The sequence below is a fragment of the Petromyzon marinus genome, chromosome 29 (genome assembly GCF_048934315.1).
Source record: "Petromyzon marinus isolate PM22_M1 ecotype Great Lakes invasive population chromosome 29, UKy_Petmar_22M1.pri1.0, whole genome shotgun sequence".
In the NCBI taxonomy this organism is placed as follows: domain Eukaryota; kingdom Metazoa; phylum Chordata; class Hyperoartia; order Petromyzontiformes; family Petromyzontidae; genus Petromyzon; species Petromyzon marinus.
The window spans coordinates 4,127,504-4,147,210 of NC_133695.1; the positions used below are offsets into that span (position 1 = coordinate 4,127,504).

Sequence of the window (19,707 nt, forward strand, 5' to 3'; positions counted from 1 at the left end):
CTCTGGATTGCAGGTCCAGTGTGCTAACCATTACATCACGGCAGCATGGTCATCCTTTGATGCCACTCACTGGGTTTTAATTAAGCCACAGGATAAATAATAACATAAAAATTCGTGTAAATTGAACTTTTCACTTTACAAAATGGAATTGCTTATTCTCTACAGCCTACTGGTGTCGGTAGACCGATGTATGCATCGTTTCAGGGGTGCCACGGTGGCGAGATGTTCACTACCTCACTTGGTATACAAGAGGTCGTGGGTTCGATCCTGACCCTGATTCCTGTAGTGTATTTGGAGTTTGCGTGTTCTTCCCGTGGTCGCATGGATTTTTCTACGGGTCCTCTGCATTGAGTATTTGGCTGATATAAATTTCCATGTGATAAGCCACTTCGTTGAGCAATCCATTGTGGCCAGGTAGCTTCTGAAAAAGATCTATATATATGAGTGGGCATTACCTGGCAAAAAAAAAAATAGTAATTCAGTGTTTAGTCTCATCCTTGCCATGGCTGTCTGCAGTCGGATGGATTTAATCACGGACAGAAAATGTTTCTCTTCTGGCGAGAAAGATACGAACGCCGCTGAGATGGAGTGATGAAATCAGCTTGTGTGCAGGTGCCAGACGCTTACGGCGCAAGACGTGAAGTAAGGCGACGGCTTGGGGAGTGCTTCATCCAGCAGTGGATTGATCATGGCTGGTGCTGTTGATGAGGAGCTTGTCTCACACTCACTGTACCATAAATAACATGCATTTGAAAACCGATATATCTTTTTTTTAATGCATACATTTTCCTCCACTTACATTTTGCCTTAATTTGCTGCGTGAAATAAAAAGGCATTCGTTTGAACAGCAAAAAAAAATTGGAAACCTGGCAACTATTATTCATTTTAAAGAACGAATGTTTATTTATTGTCAATAGAGTACATCGACGTGGCTGTACAGATGGAGCGTGACACTGCTCGCAATTCGAGGCTGCGAGCTCATGTTTCACTTGTTGGCCGCTGTGTTCAACTACAGCGCAGCAAATCTTGCTACCACCAGCTGCTCTCAGTGATGGATGCTGCACGAGCAGGAGATGACGAAACTATAAACCCCAGAAACAAAACGCGGCCAAAAGCTGAAAGTTCATACGCTGCAAATGGGAAGAGATGCAAGCGGTTTTGGAGCAGAGTGCGAAAGTTCGATCAATGTTAGCACTATCCCTAACCATAACTGACTATCCGACGAGCTGCTGACACTAGCTCTCCCTCTGACCATAATAATATCCTTACCTCTATGCAACCAGCCACCAGTACTAGTCCTACCCCTAACCTTTATCCTTACCGCTAAACTAAGCAACCAACCACAAGTACTCGCTCTGCTACGAACCCTAACGAACTAGCTAACCATCCACCAGCACGAGCTCTATCCCTACTTCTAACCATAGCTTTACATCTGACTAGCCAAGCAGTAACTAAAGCTATCCCACCCCAAACCCTAATCAACAGCACAGTACCTCTGACCCTAACAATATCCTTACAACCTAACCCGCTAGCCAACCAACCATTACTACGAGCCGCACTCCTAACCCCAACTGACTAGCCAAACGTCCACTAGTAGCAGCCATCTCACTACCCTCAATCCCACCTTTAGCATTTTACCGAAACTATTTTTCACTTTTTACCGAAACTATTTTTCACAGTGTTGGCAGCACGTGGTGGGCGAACGGCCGCCGTTTAAACGTGCACGAGGCGCGTGCGTGAGCGTGTGCGTGCGTGTGAGCGTTTGTGAGCGTGTATGTGCATGCGCACGCCGCTTTACATTCACTTGGCAAACGCGGCGGTGGCGCGCGGGCAACCGCGGAGCTCAGAAGGACGGGTTCCCGAACCCTGCCAGCCGCTGCCCCTCGTGGATTTCGCTCAAGAGCAGCTCGTCCTGCAGGTTGAGCTGCAATGCAAAACGCACAGACAAGCGAGCGGGCCCGACAGGTCAAAACGGGCATCGTCCCCCCCCCCCCCGTACGGCGGTATTCCCGTTCGCCAATGAAGACGGCCAAATTATCCAACTCTTGGGGCCCGTGCGGGCGAAAAGTGAGACGTGGGCGAGCGCACAGCGTGCCGCGGCGTCATGGGACCCGCCGTCTCGTTAAGAGTAGGGGGGGGGGGAAGGGGAAGTTCTCGCAGTAAAATCCGAGACCCACTGACATGAAGTCACTGTGGAAATAGCACGTGCCCAAAAAGGCTGACACGGAGCGGGCTATAATGGTGATTTGAGTTGGGGACGTGGTGGCGTTGGGGTGGTGGGGGGTGAGAAAAAGGTTAAGGATAGCGGGCTAAGCGCTTGGTGGCGGCGGTGGTAACAGTTGTGGTGGTGGTCGCGGTGGCATTGGGTTAATCGCTGCCTGGCCCAGTGCGGATTATACGAGGATGCTTGGGACACGCGATAGCCAACACATTGCACTCGTCACTCACATGCTTCCGGGCTGCCAAGTCGGCATCGCGCACACCCCGTAAATCACACACGTGCTTGTGTTACTTTGGTTAATTAAAGACTCACCTCAAAATGGAAAGTATACGTTCTAAATCGTCGAATGCACCGACACGGATTAACGCTCATGCTGCAAGAAAAGAAAATTGCAATGCTATGGCATGGGCAAATTTGCAGGCATTTGCCTGGCAATGGCACTGCGCGTGTAGTCGGAGCGGCGATTGAGTTATCCCAGTGACTAGAAGTGGCAAAAGCACGTTACAACGAGCTCGTAGGCCTCACCGGGTGTACATTACGCGCTCAATTCATGGCGCTCATCAATAACGAGGAAATGTGCACGTACAAGTACGGGCCTTTTTGTAATTCCACTGCTGGATGAAGGCCTTCCCGCACCGCGCGAGCCACGGGAGTTGTTTGATCATTACCTCCCACGCTGGGCAGTGCAGGTTAGCGATAGCAGGGAGTACAGACGTTGGGGAAGAGTACAGCTCAACAATGGATGATGCTGCACTGCCCTCTGCTGAGACAGCAGCCCCTCAGCCACCTACAACACCTGAATTATGCGTGGGTGTCACCCGTTCAAGCACTATGCAGGCTCCACATCTGCTTAGCTTCTCAGACCGAACCATGTGCGTTCTGGGTCATGTGATGATAAGCAAACGGCAAACATTATTGACCAAATTAATAGGTGAAGCTGGTTGGAGGATCCCCTGCAGAGATGGCACAAACCAGCTGAGAGCCCAATTGAGTCTCTTTATGAAGTGAAACCTGGGGGATAACACAGCGAGACATTACACGCACACAGACAACACAGTGCAACAACTTTGCCACAGTAATCCATCAGCTTTGGTCCGGAACTCGCTGTGACCTTGTTACGCACGTCCCCTATCGACAGCGCTTGCACGCGAATGGTTTGCGCGCGCATGCACACAGCCGATCTGGTGACCTCCGGCTCTACTCCCGTCAGTCGCTCAGTCCGGCTGTTAGAGCTCGCGCCAACAGCGACCGCATTCCGCGCACCGCTGTCGTTCCGCACCTATCTGGGGAAGCATTCTTCTCCTCTAGCGCCAGCCTCGATGCCAGCACAGGGCATGCACGCGCTCTGTCCTGTCTGCCGCTGCCATCGCGGTGCTAAAGGAAACCGCGAGTGCCCGCCCTTCGAACTTTTGTATCTCATTGCCGAGGTGCGGACGCGCACGAGGCCAAGCAGGGATTGTCGTGGCACGTGCGTCTCCCATTCTAAGAGTGGATGGACGAGGGACGTTGAGGATTTTGTCAGGGAATGTGGGGAAAAAAGACACGCCGCCCTTAGCGTGCGAGCTGTGGACTGACTTCAGACAATTTTGGGGACGTGTGGATGTGCACGGTGTGCACAGTGATCTCCGAACCAAATTGTATAAGTAACGTTTGATGAGGTAGCCAGGAGGCTTAGAGGTCAGAGGTCAGAGCGCTGAGCTAGCACTGCTGAGATCCTGGGTTCAAATCCTGGAAAGCCGCCTGTGATTAAAGGACAGGGAGCATGGAGAGGTGTACGTTTGGAATACCACTGGGAGCCATAAAGAGACAAAAAGAGAAACACGTGGATCAGAGAAGATATGCAATTAAGTGACGTATTCATTGTAGAGAAAAGTGGACTTGGGCAGGACCCATTTGCAAGAAGTGACGATGGCCGGTTAGTGGCAGCCAAACCGGGGAACTCGCCGAGAGGTCATCCACTGCAGAGATGGAGTGATGACATCAGATCGCGTGCAGCGGCTAAATGGGCTTTTGTGTTGCGAGACAATGAGATGGCGACGGCTTGGGAAGTCCATCATCCAGCGGTGGATAGGTCATAAATAATGATGAAGACGACGACTCCTGTATCTACCACTGCCTTCCTCCCTCTGCCTCCCGAAACGCTTGCCTCCATACCTGCCTCTATGCCTACTTCTACGCCTGTCTTTATGCTTGTCTCAATAACCGACCTCGATGCTGGCTGCTATATCTTCATGCCTGTATGCTAGGTGTCTATGTCTATCTCTAAGACTGCCGCTATGCTCGTGTCTAAGTCTATCTCTAATGCCGGTTTCTATGCCTGCCTTCCCACCTGCCCTCCTCTGCCCATCTCCACACGAGTGTCCGTGTGGTCGGCGCCTCGGACAGGCTTGCCGTGCCTGAAAGGGGCCTCTCCCCTGGCAGTGAGAAAGACAAACAGACACATTATGGCGTCCGTGGCGGGCGAATGGATTTCAGATGATGTAATTATACATAATTAAGCAGCATGGGCAGAATGCGTTTCCGGGGTGCCGTTGCCAAGCGGCCCAGGAATTTGGTGCACAGGAGGCAAAGGGAGGAGGACACGGAGGAGGAGGAGGGCGAGGGGTGGCGCGTGGTGTGCATGCGTGTGAGTGTGTGTGTGGGGGAGCGTGTAGTGGGTAGCGCGCTGCGCTGTGAACCCGAGTTCGGCAAGACCGGTGACGATTATCTGAACCGGTCCTGGGCCTCCCCTAGGTCGACTCAGCCTCAAATTAGTGCCTGGTGCGGTGTGCAAACATCGCCACTGGGGAGACAAAGGCGGTGCGGCGTGTTTCTGGCCACCCACCTCACCCCCCTGTGTACTGTGCCGGCCTTCATAGTTGCTCGCTAACAGCACTTGCTAAAAAAATCAGTAAAGGCTACACGGGGGATCTGTCTTTGTTGTGGGGAGGTGGTAGTGGTTTCAGGCACGGGAGCAGGAGGACGTGGAGTGGCGTGCGGTGCTTGTGTGTGGAGAGCCGGCGGCAGAACACGGGAGGACCCTCCTCTATCGTGGCGGGCGGGCAGGCGGGCGGGGGCAAGCATGCAGCACAAAGAGAGGCGGCCGTGCCACGAGCAGGGTGGGTCACTGTGGGTCTCGGCTGCTCGGTGGTCTCAGGGGACCGGTGGGGAAGGGCTGCTGCTGTCGGGTGAGCAGCAGTTGCAGGACGGGTGGGGAGGGTGAGGGGAATGGAGGTATATGGGGCCACCTTGAAGCGGACTGATCATCGTCATCATCGTGTTCACCGTGATTATCTTCACCATGAGCTACTGCTGATCCACTGCGGGATGAAGGCCTCCCCATGCCACCCTGAACTGATGCCATTGCTCCATCTCCGCATTGATCACCTCCTTGGGCGTGCGTTCTCCCCTTTGTAATTTTTCGTCAGCAGTCTCGTCCATCGGCCCCAACAGCCTACATAGGCTACATGGATGACCTTAATTTTTTGTCGTGTGGAGATTTACTTCTCAAGTTCAAGTTTCTACGTCGATATGGCGAAGACTCAGGCTCCGAATGTAGAAGAACTCACTGGAGCAGTTACGTTCGTCTCATAAGACTTGATGTGCCGGTATGCAGAGCCCATCTGCTGCTGCATTTAGCTCATCAGCATACGTGAACCCATGGGACCCCATTCATGTGGTCAACTAATGCCCTTCACATATACACATTGGTGCAGCCATCTCTGTGATTAAAGCTGTTTCCCTAACTTCACTCCAACACTTCACTGAACAGACCACACTGCCCTCTCCTGCGCAGCACTCTTACCCTGCGATGGGCAAAGTAAAACACGTCGAATAGGTAAATGGACGAATGCTCAATTTTCAAGCTAATGCAGGAGGAGGGGGGCCTGACTGACAGCTTGCAGTGTGGCGAGATTAGTGGACCCCGATTTAAAGGGCGCGGAGGCTGGGCGGCTTCAGGGGTGGCGGACCCATCTCAAATGTCCAAAGTTAACCCATTCCCAACACAAGCTGTGCAACAAGGGCCGCATTGCAGAAATGCAAACACAGGGACTGAGCGGAGGCCTTGGGGGGGAAAAAACACGGCACGCACTCGCATCCCCTCCGCTCAGCCAGATGCCACGAGATCCCACGGTAATGATCGCAAACAGCGGTACTTCACTCCACCGCTGAGGAACGATAAACATTCGCATCGTGCAAAGCCGCGAATAAATCTACAGAGTAACGCTCCTTTAGGAGCCAACGTTTTGGAGCTCCCCAGAGGTACGGCCAATCAACGTCTGCAATAGAAGCAGCTGTTTTGAACGGACGACTACACGGTGGGTTTCTTCAGGAGATCATCGTTGGTTGACTGAGGATTTTATTTTCTCTCCATCGAATGACCTCCACAGGTCAGTGTGGACGGCAGCTGTCTTCCCCACCCAGCATCCGACCAACCCCCACCCCTTCCATCTCCCAAACCCTCAACTGTCCACTGGGTGTGGAAGGCAGTGGCAGAGGCACCGTGTGACAGGTGGGCGAGCCGACAAGGGAGCTCACCTTGACGGCGTACTTGTACGACTGCTCCGCCTCCAGCTGCCGCCCCGTCTTCGTGGACAGACAGATGGACGAACGGACGGACAGACACACGGAGAGGGAAAGACAAGACAGCGGCGGTGGTGGCGGACAGGCAGTCGGTACGTGCGTGGGTGCGTGCATGCGCATTTTTTTTTGGTAAAAAAAGAGAAAGAAAAAAATGAAACACAGTAACAGAACATCAGTAAGCTCTTTTCCCACCAAAACAAAACACAACCCCGCGTTGTTTCGGTCTCTGTGAAGGTCCAGCCATAGAGTGTTTATTCAGCGAGCGAATACAAAAAGCGAGGAAAGGGAGGCGTGCGGGAGTAGTGGGATGGGGGGTAGGGGGTACGGGGGGGGGGAGGAAAAAGAAGGCCGAAAAAAAAGAAAAGAAAAAGGAAGGGGCTTTTATTTTTGCCGTGCGGTCGACGATGGGGTTGGGACTGGGGTCCTCCCTCATTGAGCCCTGACACAGTGGCGGTGACATGGTTGTAGGGCTGCCGTGGTAATGCTTTGGCAGCTGCTGACAGAGCCAGAATGGACAGACGCACCCGCGGTGTAAATGACTCCCACCCTAAACAGCTCTTTAAAAAAAATCTAAAAGGAGAGGCCTTCCCAACGCTCAGCACCCCCCCCCCCCAACTCTCTCCCCCTCCCCCCCCAGATTTCTAGCCTCTATCCCGAACCAGCGCTGTGCGTCTCGTTCACCCCTCCCCCTCCTCCTCCATCCCCCACGTCTTCTCGTCTCGTCCGCGTCGTCATCCCTCCTCCAGCTTGCCCCCTCGCTAGCGTCGCCCGCAGCTGTACGTGAGCAGCACCCCCACCACCACCCCCCGCAATAGGTGAACGGCACAAAGGGCGCGATTCAGCTGGACGGTTCATTCAACGTTTTGCCTCTCGCTTGTTAATTGGTGCCAATTAGATTTGGTGAACAACCTAATTACAATTATGGGGTCCGACGGAGAGTTCGTTTAGAGAGGGTGGCGATGCAATCTAGTGTTTGGGATGTTTTGGTATTTGGCTTTGAAAAAATATTTACGTTTGTGTTTTAGTAATTTGAATTATGTCAGCAAGATACAAACAAACCGGGGCTTTATTAGTGCAAGGCTAATGTGCAGCACTTGTGTTTATATACTCGCTAAGTGAGAGTGCATGTTTAATAAACGCGCACAACCTTTTCATTGCGTATCCTTTGTTGACATCTGTACACACTGCATTAGGCTTAATTTGCTGTTAATTTAAACTAATAAACTAATATAAATTGATCCGCAATGCTTGTTAGCATCTGAATGACATAATATAAACAGCAAAGGAAAAGAAACTCCACGTGCCATTGATAACAAAAAATTAAGATACATCCAGTTGTAGGATTAAAAAATCAAATCCTGGCCAGGTTCAATTCAACCCCATTATCAATCATCATCCCTTTGTGGTTGGGAAAATGAGAACCACCTGTTCAGACTGCACCTCATAGTCAATAGTCATTATAATATTAGGATAAGACTAGCCTTGCCATAGTAATATGGAATCTCCACCTCTGGTCCAAGGATGGCCACAAAATGAAAACAAAAAATACTTTAAATATACTTTAAGGCCAAAGTCATACAAGGAGCTTTGAGCTTTGGTTGCACACCTCTAAGTCCTTGATCGAACAATGTATCCGATTTGCGAAATGTGTGCATTAGAAACTGTTAATTATTATTACAGTGCTCTAGCGATGTCACTGCCGTCTAACCACTGAATCTCTTCATGCGAAGGCACTGCAGTGGCATTCGATTCAGCTCGAAGGCACATGAAAGTCACATAAAAGTCACGGGAAAGTCACTCAATTTTCATTCACGAAGCTTCATGCTCATGTTGGACAGTCCGAGACACGTAGCCTGGGTGCGTAGCTGTAAGGTAGAACTATTTGTAGTTTTGGGTTGTGCCTGCCTTCAACACAAGAATAGGACACCTTTCTCTTGCTCATAGTCCTTGAACCCAGACAGAGATAGATCGCTTGTCAGTACATAGCTATTGTGGTTCCAATTTCTTGATGTGGCCAATTACAATGAATTATGTGATAACGACTTGAAATGAATGGCCGTATACATAAATTGGAACTACTAAAGCTCTGCTATCTGAAGTGGTACCCGAAATATCTGCTCTGGACCATGGACTATGAGGACCAAATAGGACTTTCAAAAACTTTTGGCGGGTCACACTTTAAAAAACGCTGTACCCCTTTGCCCTATCGCTCGTGCTTTGTAATGGCCTCTTGTTCAATAAAAAAACAATTATATTCGAAACGGTATTTTTTCAAAGCTCGGAAATATTCCTCTCCAGTACCCCAACGAGTGCGGGCTATGATGCTCGCAGCGTTGGCAGCATGTAATTTGCGGACTGTTTCTTGAAGTGGCAGGCACCATATGGCCACGATGCCGTACGAAATAAAGTCGCGTCTTGCCTGCCGGCCCGAAACGTTCCGTACCCCACCCCCTCTCCTCCCCGCCACCCCTTTGCTTTTAGGCAGCGAGCATTTCGGCAACGGGGCGTGCGGCGGTGGCATTGAAAAGCGTCGCGGTGAACGCCGGGCGCGTCGCTTTATTCTCATTAATCTGCCTCTGAGAAGTGGGCCTGGTGACAACGTGTGAGCCAGGCCTGCCCTCGGGCGCGGGGAGTTGGGAGGGCGGTGGGGGAGGGAGTCAGGGCAACCCGTGGGGTCCTAGCGGTGGGGTTACGGGGAGGGGGTGGGCGGTGGAGTGGAGATGTGCTCGGCACGCAATGGCCAACTACCATCTGAGAAAGAGAGAGAGAGAGAGAAAAAACCTTGGCCGAATACACATTATAATACGGAAAGGTAAAGTTGTAGCCCTGAAATTACTTGCTCACATCACTGCTAGCAGAAGGGCCTTAACTAGAGGAAGCTCAAGAAAGTGCCTCGAAAGGGTATTTGGCCTACTCTCCCACTTCAGAATTTAGTTCAGAATTAATCAACTAATCCTCAGATCTCAGAAACCAAGAAAAATTGATCCTAGATATTTGAATGGGAGATTGTCTGGGAACAATAAGTGTTGTAGGCTTGGGCTGCGATGTGGCCAAGTGATGGCAGTGCAGGAATTCACTTTTGAATTTATTCGTGTGGAGATTTGAGGGTAACCCTCTTCTTTGCATGGTGGGTTTTCTCTGGGTAGTCCAATTTCCTTCCTCAAACTCTCATTAATGGTTTTGGCCAAACATCCCAATGCAGCAGGGGGCTCATAAAAACGAGTCTAGATTCGTTGTGGCTTTGAGACAATGGCATGACTATTATAGTCAGAGACAATTTTATAATTGGAGATTTGAGCCATGACTCAACTCTAGAACATCGCAGGAGACATCACACGAACTTTGAAATGTCCATGTCAGATCATGAAGGTAGTTTTCAGTGATAACAGCGCCCGGCAGCATATCCTGGGCAGGCTAGAGCAATCAGACCATCAACCCCGTGCAAATTGGCTCACTGGCGAGTGAGCTAACTGCTGGGCTCCTGCAATTCTTCACCCCCGTACAATCATCACTAGCACTCCCACAGCCTAGAGCCCTCGTTTATTCATTCATCCCCCAAATAAACCCCATGGTGCCAAGGCCTCCAGAGCCAGCGAGCGGTAGGGCAGGGGCCAGCGCTCGGTGAGAAAGCGACGGCCGTGCAGAAAACGGGGAGGGGCTGCGCGGGGACCCCCAACCACGCTGCTGACAGACGCCCGAGGAAGCGGCCTAATCCCATTTGACGGAGGCGGGAAAACGCGGAGCAGGACCACCACTGCCGCTGACCGCGGGAGAGGAGGAAGCTACCTGTCCTCCCGTCTCACTCACCTCCCGTTATCGTCATCGTTGCGGTGTACACGTGCAAAAATTTCACAGATGGTCGTTTGTGTCGATGCACAAGATGCACTTGGGAGTAAAATGAAAACAAATGTTGACAAGAGTGAGGGAGGGAGAAATAAATAAATGTTTGGCTGTGTAGGCAGACATGCAGGCAGATAGATGGACTGGCAAGTAGGCAGGTGTTTTGTTGGATAGGCAGGCAGATAAACAGACAAGCAGGCATGCAGGTAGCTAAACAGACAGACAAATAGACAGACAAAAAGACATATGAGCAAAGAGAAAGCCGACTTGGCAGGAAAAAAAAACAATTCCCTTCTCAAAATGGGTCTTCAGACTCAGTGAGGCTCTTTTTAGAAATCAAAGCAAATGTTTTATATCTATAGAAAGATTCATACAGAGAGGCACAGAGACTAAAGCCAACAAAGGCTGATAAAGATTGAGGGAAGCGACCGACAGATGACCGGAGATCATCGGGGCAATTAGAGGCATCGCATGGGGAGATCGTAAAATGCAGGGCGAGTGACCGGCACAGCGGAGAGCGGGGCGGCTCACAACGGAGGTTTTGGTCGCGTGCACATTGGCGTCATGGGGGCGCCTGGGGTTGATTCTTGGCAGCGTCGGGGTCCAATCCCACCCCAGGGCCATTTAATGAGGCCAATTAGGCACCATCAATCTGACAAGTCCACGCCATACTGCGTTTACTTCTCGAGCCAACTCGAGTCTGCGGCTCCGAAGTTTAAAAAAAAAATTGAATGCGTTTCATAAGTTGTATTAATTTTACTACAATAAAGCATGGTCAAATAGCCTCCCATTCCCTACCACGACCCGAATGGCATAGTTTACTGAAAGAGCCACAGAAGTAGGAGCTCACCTGTAGACACACAAGCGCCAGGTAGGCCCACACCTCCGCATTGCTGTTGTTGAGGAAGTTGGCCTCAGCCAGGGCGTCCTCCGCCTCGGTCAGTTCTCCCAGCTGCCAGCGGCACACGAGGGGGAACAACCAAGTAAAATTTCATGGCACAACGTAAAGGGCATGGGAATTATAATGCCCCTTTTACGTTGGCTCATCTGAGCTGCGCTGGCGTGGGACCGTCAGTACAGCTCATTTTTTCACTCGCTTACTTTCTTGAGCCAAGCCAGAATCATACTGGGGAGACTCTGGCCTCTGAATCGGGGGCAAAGTAGGGTCAGGGTGATATAATTTTCATTTTATGCTAATTAACTGTGTGTAACGTTGGTGGCATCGCTTGGGTTTTGCGGCAGAAAAACAAGCTGCCGATTCCTGAACCGCATCAGCTGGCCCGGCATAGCTCCGTCACGGCTCAGTTGGACATTGGAAAGGGGATAGCAGTGGTATAAAACTAAAAACTAAACTATTTTTTATTTCACCGGGTAAGGCCCACTGAGCTGTATAGCTCTTGTTCAGAAGCGACCTGGCCACAAATGATAGCTCAACAAAGTGGCTTATCGTTTAGCCAAATACTCTAAACGCACGTTGATTCTAAATGTGGAGGGGAAAACCAGAGAACCCGGAGAAAAATCCATGCAACCACAGAGAGAACATGCAAACTCCAAATATGCAGGTGTCAGGGTCGGGATCAAACCCACGACCTCCTGCATACAGGCAAGCTAGTTAGCATCTTGCCACCGTGGCGTTCAAGAACTGCTGAAGACAGAGCCCTGTGGCATAGAAGAGTCGATCTCGCGGTCTGTGATCGGATCGAGGCAGGAAGGATGGACGGGTTATTGTAGCGTATATCAGATTAATGTAAAGAGTTGCCAAGAAACGTAAACGTTGCGGCTGACCCTGTAGCAGGCGATGGCGACGCCCAGCCACGACAAGCAGGACGGAGACAGCTTGCAGGCATGGAGATACGCCTGTTTGGCCTCCTCAAACTGTGAAACAAACAATACCGACAAAGTGAGTCACCCCAGCCTCGCACATGTACATCTGCAGCCCTTTTTTCAATCCACTGCTGGATGAGGCCTTCGTCATGCCGTGTGAGTCGTGGGATTTGTTTTAACCATACTCCATCCTGCTGGTCAATGTGGGTTGGTGAAGGCAGGGAGCGTAGCTGTGTTAACATACTACAGGAGAACAATGGATTTGTATCAAGCTTCTAATTTCCCCTTCCCCCCCCACCCAAAACGTAGAGACTATAAATGGTAATATATCGGTACAATATTAGGAAAAGATCGTAAATTAGCATTTAATAATTTTGTATCTAATATTTGTGTAAGCACGCTACATTATATACATCATGAAGAATTCCACAGGTAAGGGTGCGTTTAAATGCGAATGCCAAACATTCAACCAGGCCTTTCCAGACCAATGTATTTAGCAGCATTGTTTTGTCAGATAGAGACGGTCACAAGTTGCAACCTCGTGATGGACAAACCCTGGGAGTGGTTTCAACTTTCATTATCATCATCAGGGTGTGGCAAGTTGAACAAACGTTGCCAGGTTACCTGACATTATAGACAGGAGTGCTCAAGTCACAACTTGGGGATATTTCAGTTTGACGTTATAATGCTACTTTATAACTCATAATAGACCAAGACAGCGCATAATCATTTGATATTGTATTATACATAACTCAGGACACGTCATGCACTATTTTTATTATTTATAGAGCTTCACTGCTTTACTCAACACTTTTTTCAAACAAGAGTTGTTTTTTAGCAAGGTCAAGGGTATATCAATAAGTCAGCTGCATTTTGAAAGAAACCAAACATTTATAATTGGTCGCTGCTCATAAAAACCACTCTGCATTAAATGCATAAACACAGCGGTTACTTAGTGGAGGTGGCAACAGTAATTTAGTAGCAAGTGGGAGCAGTGGCAGTGCACGCATCTTCGCAGGACCATAAAACCCCAAGCCATCATTAACAACCGCACATCCAGAGGCATGCAAGCGACGTGCGACCGGGTGACCCGGCTCTTCCGCAGCCCGGCTACGGTTACCACGTCGCCAGCGTGCCCGGGGTCGGCTTGCCGGGGCCACGGGATGGGGGGGGGGGGCGGTGGAGATGGCTGCGGGACATCGGGACCGGCGTGCGATCACCCTGATCACCCCTCTCGGTTTCGAGTGACATCACATGCCTGGCCGGCGGGCAAGCGCGCTATTTCTGTGGCGATGGCCTCATCGGGGGATACGCTTTCCTAGCCTTCTAAAGGCAGTCGTATCCACGGATATATAAAACCCAGCTAAACATTCGCGGGAATGTTAACGACGGACGCCCCGCGGTAAACAGTTTTGCGATTCAAAAATCAGATGTTCGTGCCGCCGTGATAAGTGGGGGTGCAGGCTCAGGCTTAATCTCGTCATCCTGCCGCGGCGGGTTGAATGGGACAATGTCGCTTTGGTCACCTTGCCACGGGAGTTGTGCAAAAATGGGGGTAAAAAAAATCCACATTAAGTCGCCATCCGCGGAGATGACAATGGCGGCGTCAATGCAAAAGCACGCGCGGATTTATGCGTTAATGTAAGGAATGTTTTTATACAGCGCCAAGGGAAGGGTTGTAATCTACGTTGCATGACAAAGGGGGAACTGTGCGTTGGTCGCTGTGCCCGCGAGGTGCCCCATGCTTTCCACGCGCCGTCCTAAAGGGGGGCTCACTCACAGAACGAGCTAATCACCTCTGAGTGGACTCACTTTGCACCGTGCTCTAATTAAAATCAAACGCATTCTGTGAATGATGAAAAAACTCATCACAATAGAAAAATAGGTGCAGAATGGAATGGTCACATTACCAACTCTTATAAACTGGTGGTCTACACAAGAATTCAGGCGTACTTTAAGCGACATTAAGTCAGTGGTTAAGACAAGGCTGACAGCATTATACATGCAATGTGGTGGTCACATGACACGCACACAAGGCATAATGGGAGTCATGCCTTCTTATTCTTTGTGAGCAGCGTGCCTTTGCTCGTTATTATTTCCATATTCTGCTTTGTTAGCAAGGCGAGAGGAAGGAGCAAGCCAGCAGCAAGGGGCAGTGGGAGGAACGATAATGGGTGGGCGACCTGTGCTCCATCACCAGGGGTGCTACGGTGGCAAGATGTTAACTACCTCGCCTGGTATACAGGGAGTTATTGGTTCGATCCCAACCTTGACGCCTGTATATTTGGAGTTTGCGTGTTCTACCCGTGGTTGCGTGGATTTTTATCCGGGTCCTCCGAGTTTTCCCTCCACATTTAGAATGTGTGTTTAGAATATTTGGCTGCGATACATTTCCAAATGATGACAAGCCACTTCTTTGAGCTATCATTGTGATACCCAGGTCGCTTCTGAAAAATATCTATATAGCTCAGTGGGCCTTTCCTGGTGGAATAAAAAATTGTTTATTAGTTAGGTACCTGTGTGTCTCGCGTGTAGATGGAGGCCAGGCGCATGAGCACGGCGCGCGTGTCCGACGCGTCGCTCGTGAAGCTCAGCGTGCGCTGGTAATGATCCTTGGCCTCGCCCACTCGCCCCGTCAACAAGCACACGTGACCCAGTTGGGCCCAGCCGTCAGGGTCCTGTGGTGGGACCACAGCGTGAGTTGGTCAGAGGGGTTGAGGGAGGGGGGTGCGGGGAAAGAGACAGTGGCCACTCACGGCGATGTCACGCAAGTTTAAAGTTCCTCGGGCGCTTTCTCTCCCTCGGCTGCCACTCCGTTGTTAGTCTCGACCAATGGGCATCATCATCCATTCTTCTCGTGACGTATCCTGCCCAAACTCACTTACTTTTGTGAACATTCACTAAATGTCTAATTTGCATTTGTTCAGTGATTTACGTTTTTCCTGTCCGTGTCTCTCAATCCAATTCCCAGCATGCTTTTCTCTATGCTTCCTTATACACATGAGCTTTTGTTTCCCATTTCTGCACCTCAGATGATCCCAATTGGCCTAAAATGGCTTTTTGTGTTCAATTTGCTGTCCTTCACCGCACCTCCGATGAGCACAATTGGCTACATACGGTGCGAAATAAGTTCAGCAAGATACATACACCAACATACGACAGATTCCGACATCGATATGTGATTGATGATTATGACGACGGCAGTTGTGATGAGAGAACTTAAACAGCCAAACCCAGCGTCGGAGCTAAAGGGGACGTGTTTCAACATCACCTGGTGGTCTAGCCACACGGCGTCACGAAGCGCCACCTCCGCCTCCTTCACCTCCCCACGCAGCATGAGCAGTCGCGCCAGCGCCGTGCAGTAGCGCCCGCTCTCTCGCCCGCCGGCACTTACCAGCTCCAGCGCCAAGGCACGCTCCGCGAGCTGGAACAGAATCGGAATATTTATTGATACTGGAGGAATCCGATGAGCTATGAAGCTTTCTCACATATGTCCAGTCGGGGCACGGGGTCAGAACGTTACAACAACAAACAAAACAAAAACACAATAGGAGTGCACAGTATAGGAAAGGTAAACAAATCACTCAAAAAATATATACAAATGAATCATTTGGCGGGACCCCGGAGTCCCGCAAAAATCAGGTCAATAACTATTATTTTTCAGTCCGCCCACTCGTGATCCCGACAGCAACGCACCGCCCGCCCAGACTCGCGCCAACAAGCGCCAGCAGGCGGCGATCAACACGATGGGTGCCACCCCACCGGGCAAACGCAAGCCCCGGGGGGCGTCCGCCGCAGTCGCGCACGGCGACAACGCTCTCCGGTCAGCCGTCGATCCTCAGCTTCTTTGCCAAGGCGAGCCCCGCCCCCCCAGGCAGTGAATTTAACGTGTTTATGTAATTTTTCAACTTTTTACGAAACTTAGTGCCCCGAGTAGCTCTCGACGAGGCCAATCGATTGACACTAGTTTTGTTGTCGGTAAGGCAAGACTCGTGTTGCTACACGGGTTTTCCCACCTTGGGGCAGTGATGGGACCCCGGGGAGCCGCCAATTGCTTCAAATGAAAATAAACTATTTTATCTTACCAGGTAAAGCCCACTGAGCTATTAGCTTCTTTTCAGAAGCGACCTAGCCACAAATGATAGCTGAGCGAAGTCGCTACCACGTGGAAATTTATAGCAGCAAAATAATCTAAACGCATGTTTCTAAATTCTTTAACGGTAAGAAGAGCACAATAATCACAACGCAAAAGGTGACTTATCAACATGAGATGAACGTGAGAGTATTACTAGAAGAAATCATGATGGTATTTATAAACGGAATCACCCTGCTTCTAGCAAAATAGTTATAGTTGAAAACAGTGGACGCAATCCCAACTCACTTGCCGCTTTTGTGATTGCCGACAGTACTGGGAATTTTCAGTTGCTCTGTGAATGAGTGCATTGCAGAAGGCACACGACTTTGCATGGTGTGAAATAGCGTGGAAACCTTCCAGCTTGTAATACAAAAAAAACAATTAACAGTAACAATTGCCCGGAATGTTGGTGAACTGTTCCCGCACCTTCGATTAGTTCAGTTGGCTACGTACAGTGGGAAAGAAGTTCAACTTACATACAGCAAAACGGAAGAATGTGATCGTAGGATTCTTCCCATGCACCATGTCTTGCATGCCATGTGTCATCACCATAATAAATTAAGTTCGCTTGACAGGCTCCTGTCAATCCACTCCTGGATAAGGGCCTCCCCAAGCTGGTCAGTGCCGGTTGGTAAAGTGGGAAGACAGGAGAGGGGGGTGTTGGAGTAGAGACCCAGGACTGCTTCGGATATCATAATCATTGATTTTTGCTATCCAAAGCTTGGAATTAAACTGAGGTAGCAAGGTTGATAGCTCAGTGGGTTAATGACTGCATTAACCACTACACCACTGCTCCCCTTAATCATCACACTGAGTGTATAATACACATGCTTTAATTGTTCTGATAAGTTTTTCATCATTTATTAGAGAGCCACAGATTTGTCTAGAATGGTGAGAAAAACATTTCTTCTTTAGGAACATTGGTTGCTTTTCAGTATTAAGTTCAGTCTTCCAAAAATGATCCTACCGCCTCTTTATTTAATTATTCGTAGGTAAATATCACCATATTAATGGTAGGCACTTCACTTAATAAACTAAAACGACTATAATTATGAATGATTATATTATGACACTGATTACAATCATAATGTTATTAATGATGAGGATGATAATGATGATGTCGATGACGATGACAACTATGATGGTGACCACAATACTGATTGACAGCGATGATGATATTAATGATGACAACAATCATGGTGACAATGATGATTATGATGACAGTGATGATGGCTGTAACATTAATGATGCTGAAAATGGTAACCTGGATAGCGCCAGCATCCAGGAGAAAGCGAGCTGCCTCCATAAAGATAGAGCTGGTAGAAGCCGGTGCTGGGGTGGAAGCAGAAGCCGTAGGCTGCGGAGCTCCCTGTCCTATCTCCCGCACCGCTGCCACGTCCGCCGCCAGGCGTCCAGCCAGCGCCTGCTCGCTGCCACTCGTGGTAGGAGCAGCGTGTGTGGCGCTCGACTCTCGGCCAGGAGGCATGCCCACGCTGCCCTCTGCTGGACGAGAGCGCAGATGCCTTTGTCAGTTTTTAGAGGGCCTGTCACGGTCATTCAATTACTAAACCCGTCGACAGCGAGGTCCTCCTGCAATAACAGGTCCCTGCAGCGTGGGCTGGTAGGATCATTGGAATTTTTCACTTCGTTAAAGTATTGAAAGGGGACGGACGGACGGACACATTAATCTATTGCAGGCTGGTACACTCAGTTTACAACTTCGTTCCTACCAGTATAATCTTTACTTATCTTCGTCCCGAGAACTCCCACTGCGTGTTAGGACTCATCAATATAGTATAGCCAATATTGTTGCCTTGTGCCTCAGGGGCTTCATGTGGACAAGCCCTTCCTGTCACCACACAGTATGTCACCTTCATAAGGATTGTGAAAGTTACCGCTAATCAACCAACAGTGAATTGCTCCTGCGATGCAAGCTCCCCTCGAGTAAAACACCGTTGGAACTGTGGAGGAAAACGCTATCAGTCGGTGCCACCGGAATAGGGGGGCGGCTCAAGGCCAGGCTGCTCGGCACCTGCGGCGATGACCGACGTGTTTCCATCGGTTGTGCTGGCCCCGCCGTTGGCTTTGTCATTGTTGAAGTCGTCTCGCCCCGCGTTTGTGCCACCGGCTGTGGTGGCCGCGGCGGTGGCTTCTTCGTCGGCTGTGTCTCCAACGCCGCTCAGCTTGGCGTTGCTGGGGTCGAGCGACGGGGTCCGTGTGAGGAGGCTGGTGCCCGAGCTATGCCCTCGCAATGGCTCCATCGCCTCCTGCGGCTCCTCGTCTGTGCCACGGGAACATTGTTCGAATGTATTATTGTTTATTAAACAAGTGACATGACGTGGCTGCGAAAACCCACATTTTAAATGAAGTTCCTTCATTATCTGAAGAGTCAGACCATGTCGAACTGGAGACATAATGGAAAGAAATTAATTGGGAAATGGTTGGCGTCAGTGAGGTGAGAAGAAGTAGCGTGAACTCCATACTTCAGAAAAGTGGTAACATTTTCAATCACAGAGGAAGAGTTGCCAGTAATTATGAGAGTGTGATTCTTAGTATCTCCAGAAATCAAACCATCAGCTAAGATTGTAAAATTGCATCAGATAGAGTTGCTCAGCTAACATTGACATTCTGCAACGACTACAACAGAAGGACAATATAAATATAAGCTCCTTCATTCACACAAGGGTCATTTATCGAAAAATGTTTTATTGAAACGCTAAAAAGTGTGTACCCTTATTTGCCACTCGTGTTAGCGCCGTAGCTGCAAATATTTCTCAGTGCCATCAATGTAATATTGAGAATGTCTCACGTGGGACGTTGACAGTGGTGCCCTCGAGCAGTGCAGTTTCATCATCAGCTGGAAGCCGGCTTGACTCCTGCACATGCGGCGTCTCTCCTCTTCCTCCCATCCTCACCATCATCACAGATGCAGAACTCTGCCGCTGAGCCTCCAAGAATGCCTTGTCCGCACGGATGTCATTTCCTTGTCCCTCATAAAACAGCCCTGTTGTTGAAAGTAACGTAAACATGAGGTGGCCGGGTAAATCAGGAAGCTCATATAATGTCAGAGCGCTGAGAAGGCAATGCTGAGATCTTGGGTTCGAATTTTGGTTTTAGCCACCTT

The 19,707-nt window shown here is 49.9% G+C and overlaps 1 protein-coding gene across 4 annotated transcripts in view; it reads right to left on the reverse strand.

Annotated features, from left to right (window-relative positions):
- Window positions 1-876: 876 nt before the first annotated feature.
- CFAP70 (cilia and flagella associated protein 70) overlaps window positions 877-19,707 on the reverse strand; it is a 41,112-nt gene continuing 22,281 nt past the window's right edge. For 2 of the 4 annotated variants that reach the window (XM_076070475.1, XM_032962922.2), the window contains exons 20-28: window positions 19,393-19,587; window positions 18,616-18,864; window positions 17,848-18,086; window positions 15,720-15,872; window positions 14,965-15,126; window positions 12,410-12,499; window positions 11,475-11,576; window positions 6,740-6,787; window positions 877-1,924 (exon numbers count right to left, since the gene is read on the reverse strand). In XM_076070475.1, the coding sequence (XP_075926590.1) occupies window positions 1,844-1,924; window positions 6,740-6,787; window positions 11,475-11,576; window positions 12,410-12,499; window positions 14,965-15,126; window positions 15,720-15,872; window positions 17,848-18,086; window positions 18,616-18,864; window positions 19,393-19,587 (1,319 nt within the window). In that variant the 3' untranslated portion in view covers window positions 877-1,843. The remainder of the gene's footprint in view (window positions 1,925-6,739; window positions 6,788-11,474; window positions 11,577-12,409; window positions 12,500-14,964; window positions 15,127-15,719; window positions 15,873-17,847; window positions 18,087-18,615; window positions 18,865-19,392; window positions 19,588-19,707) is intronic. The other 2 variants (XR_012945616.1, XM_032962923.2) reach the window with 2 other exon arrangements.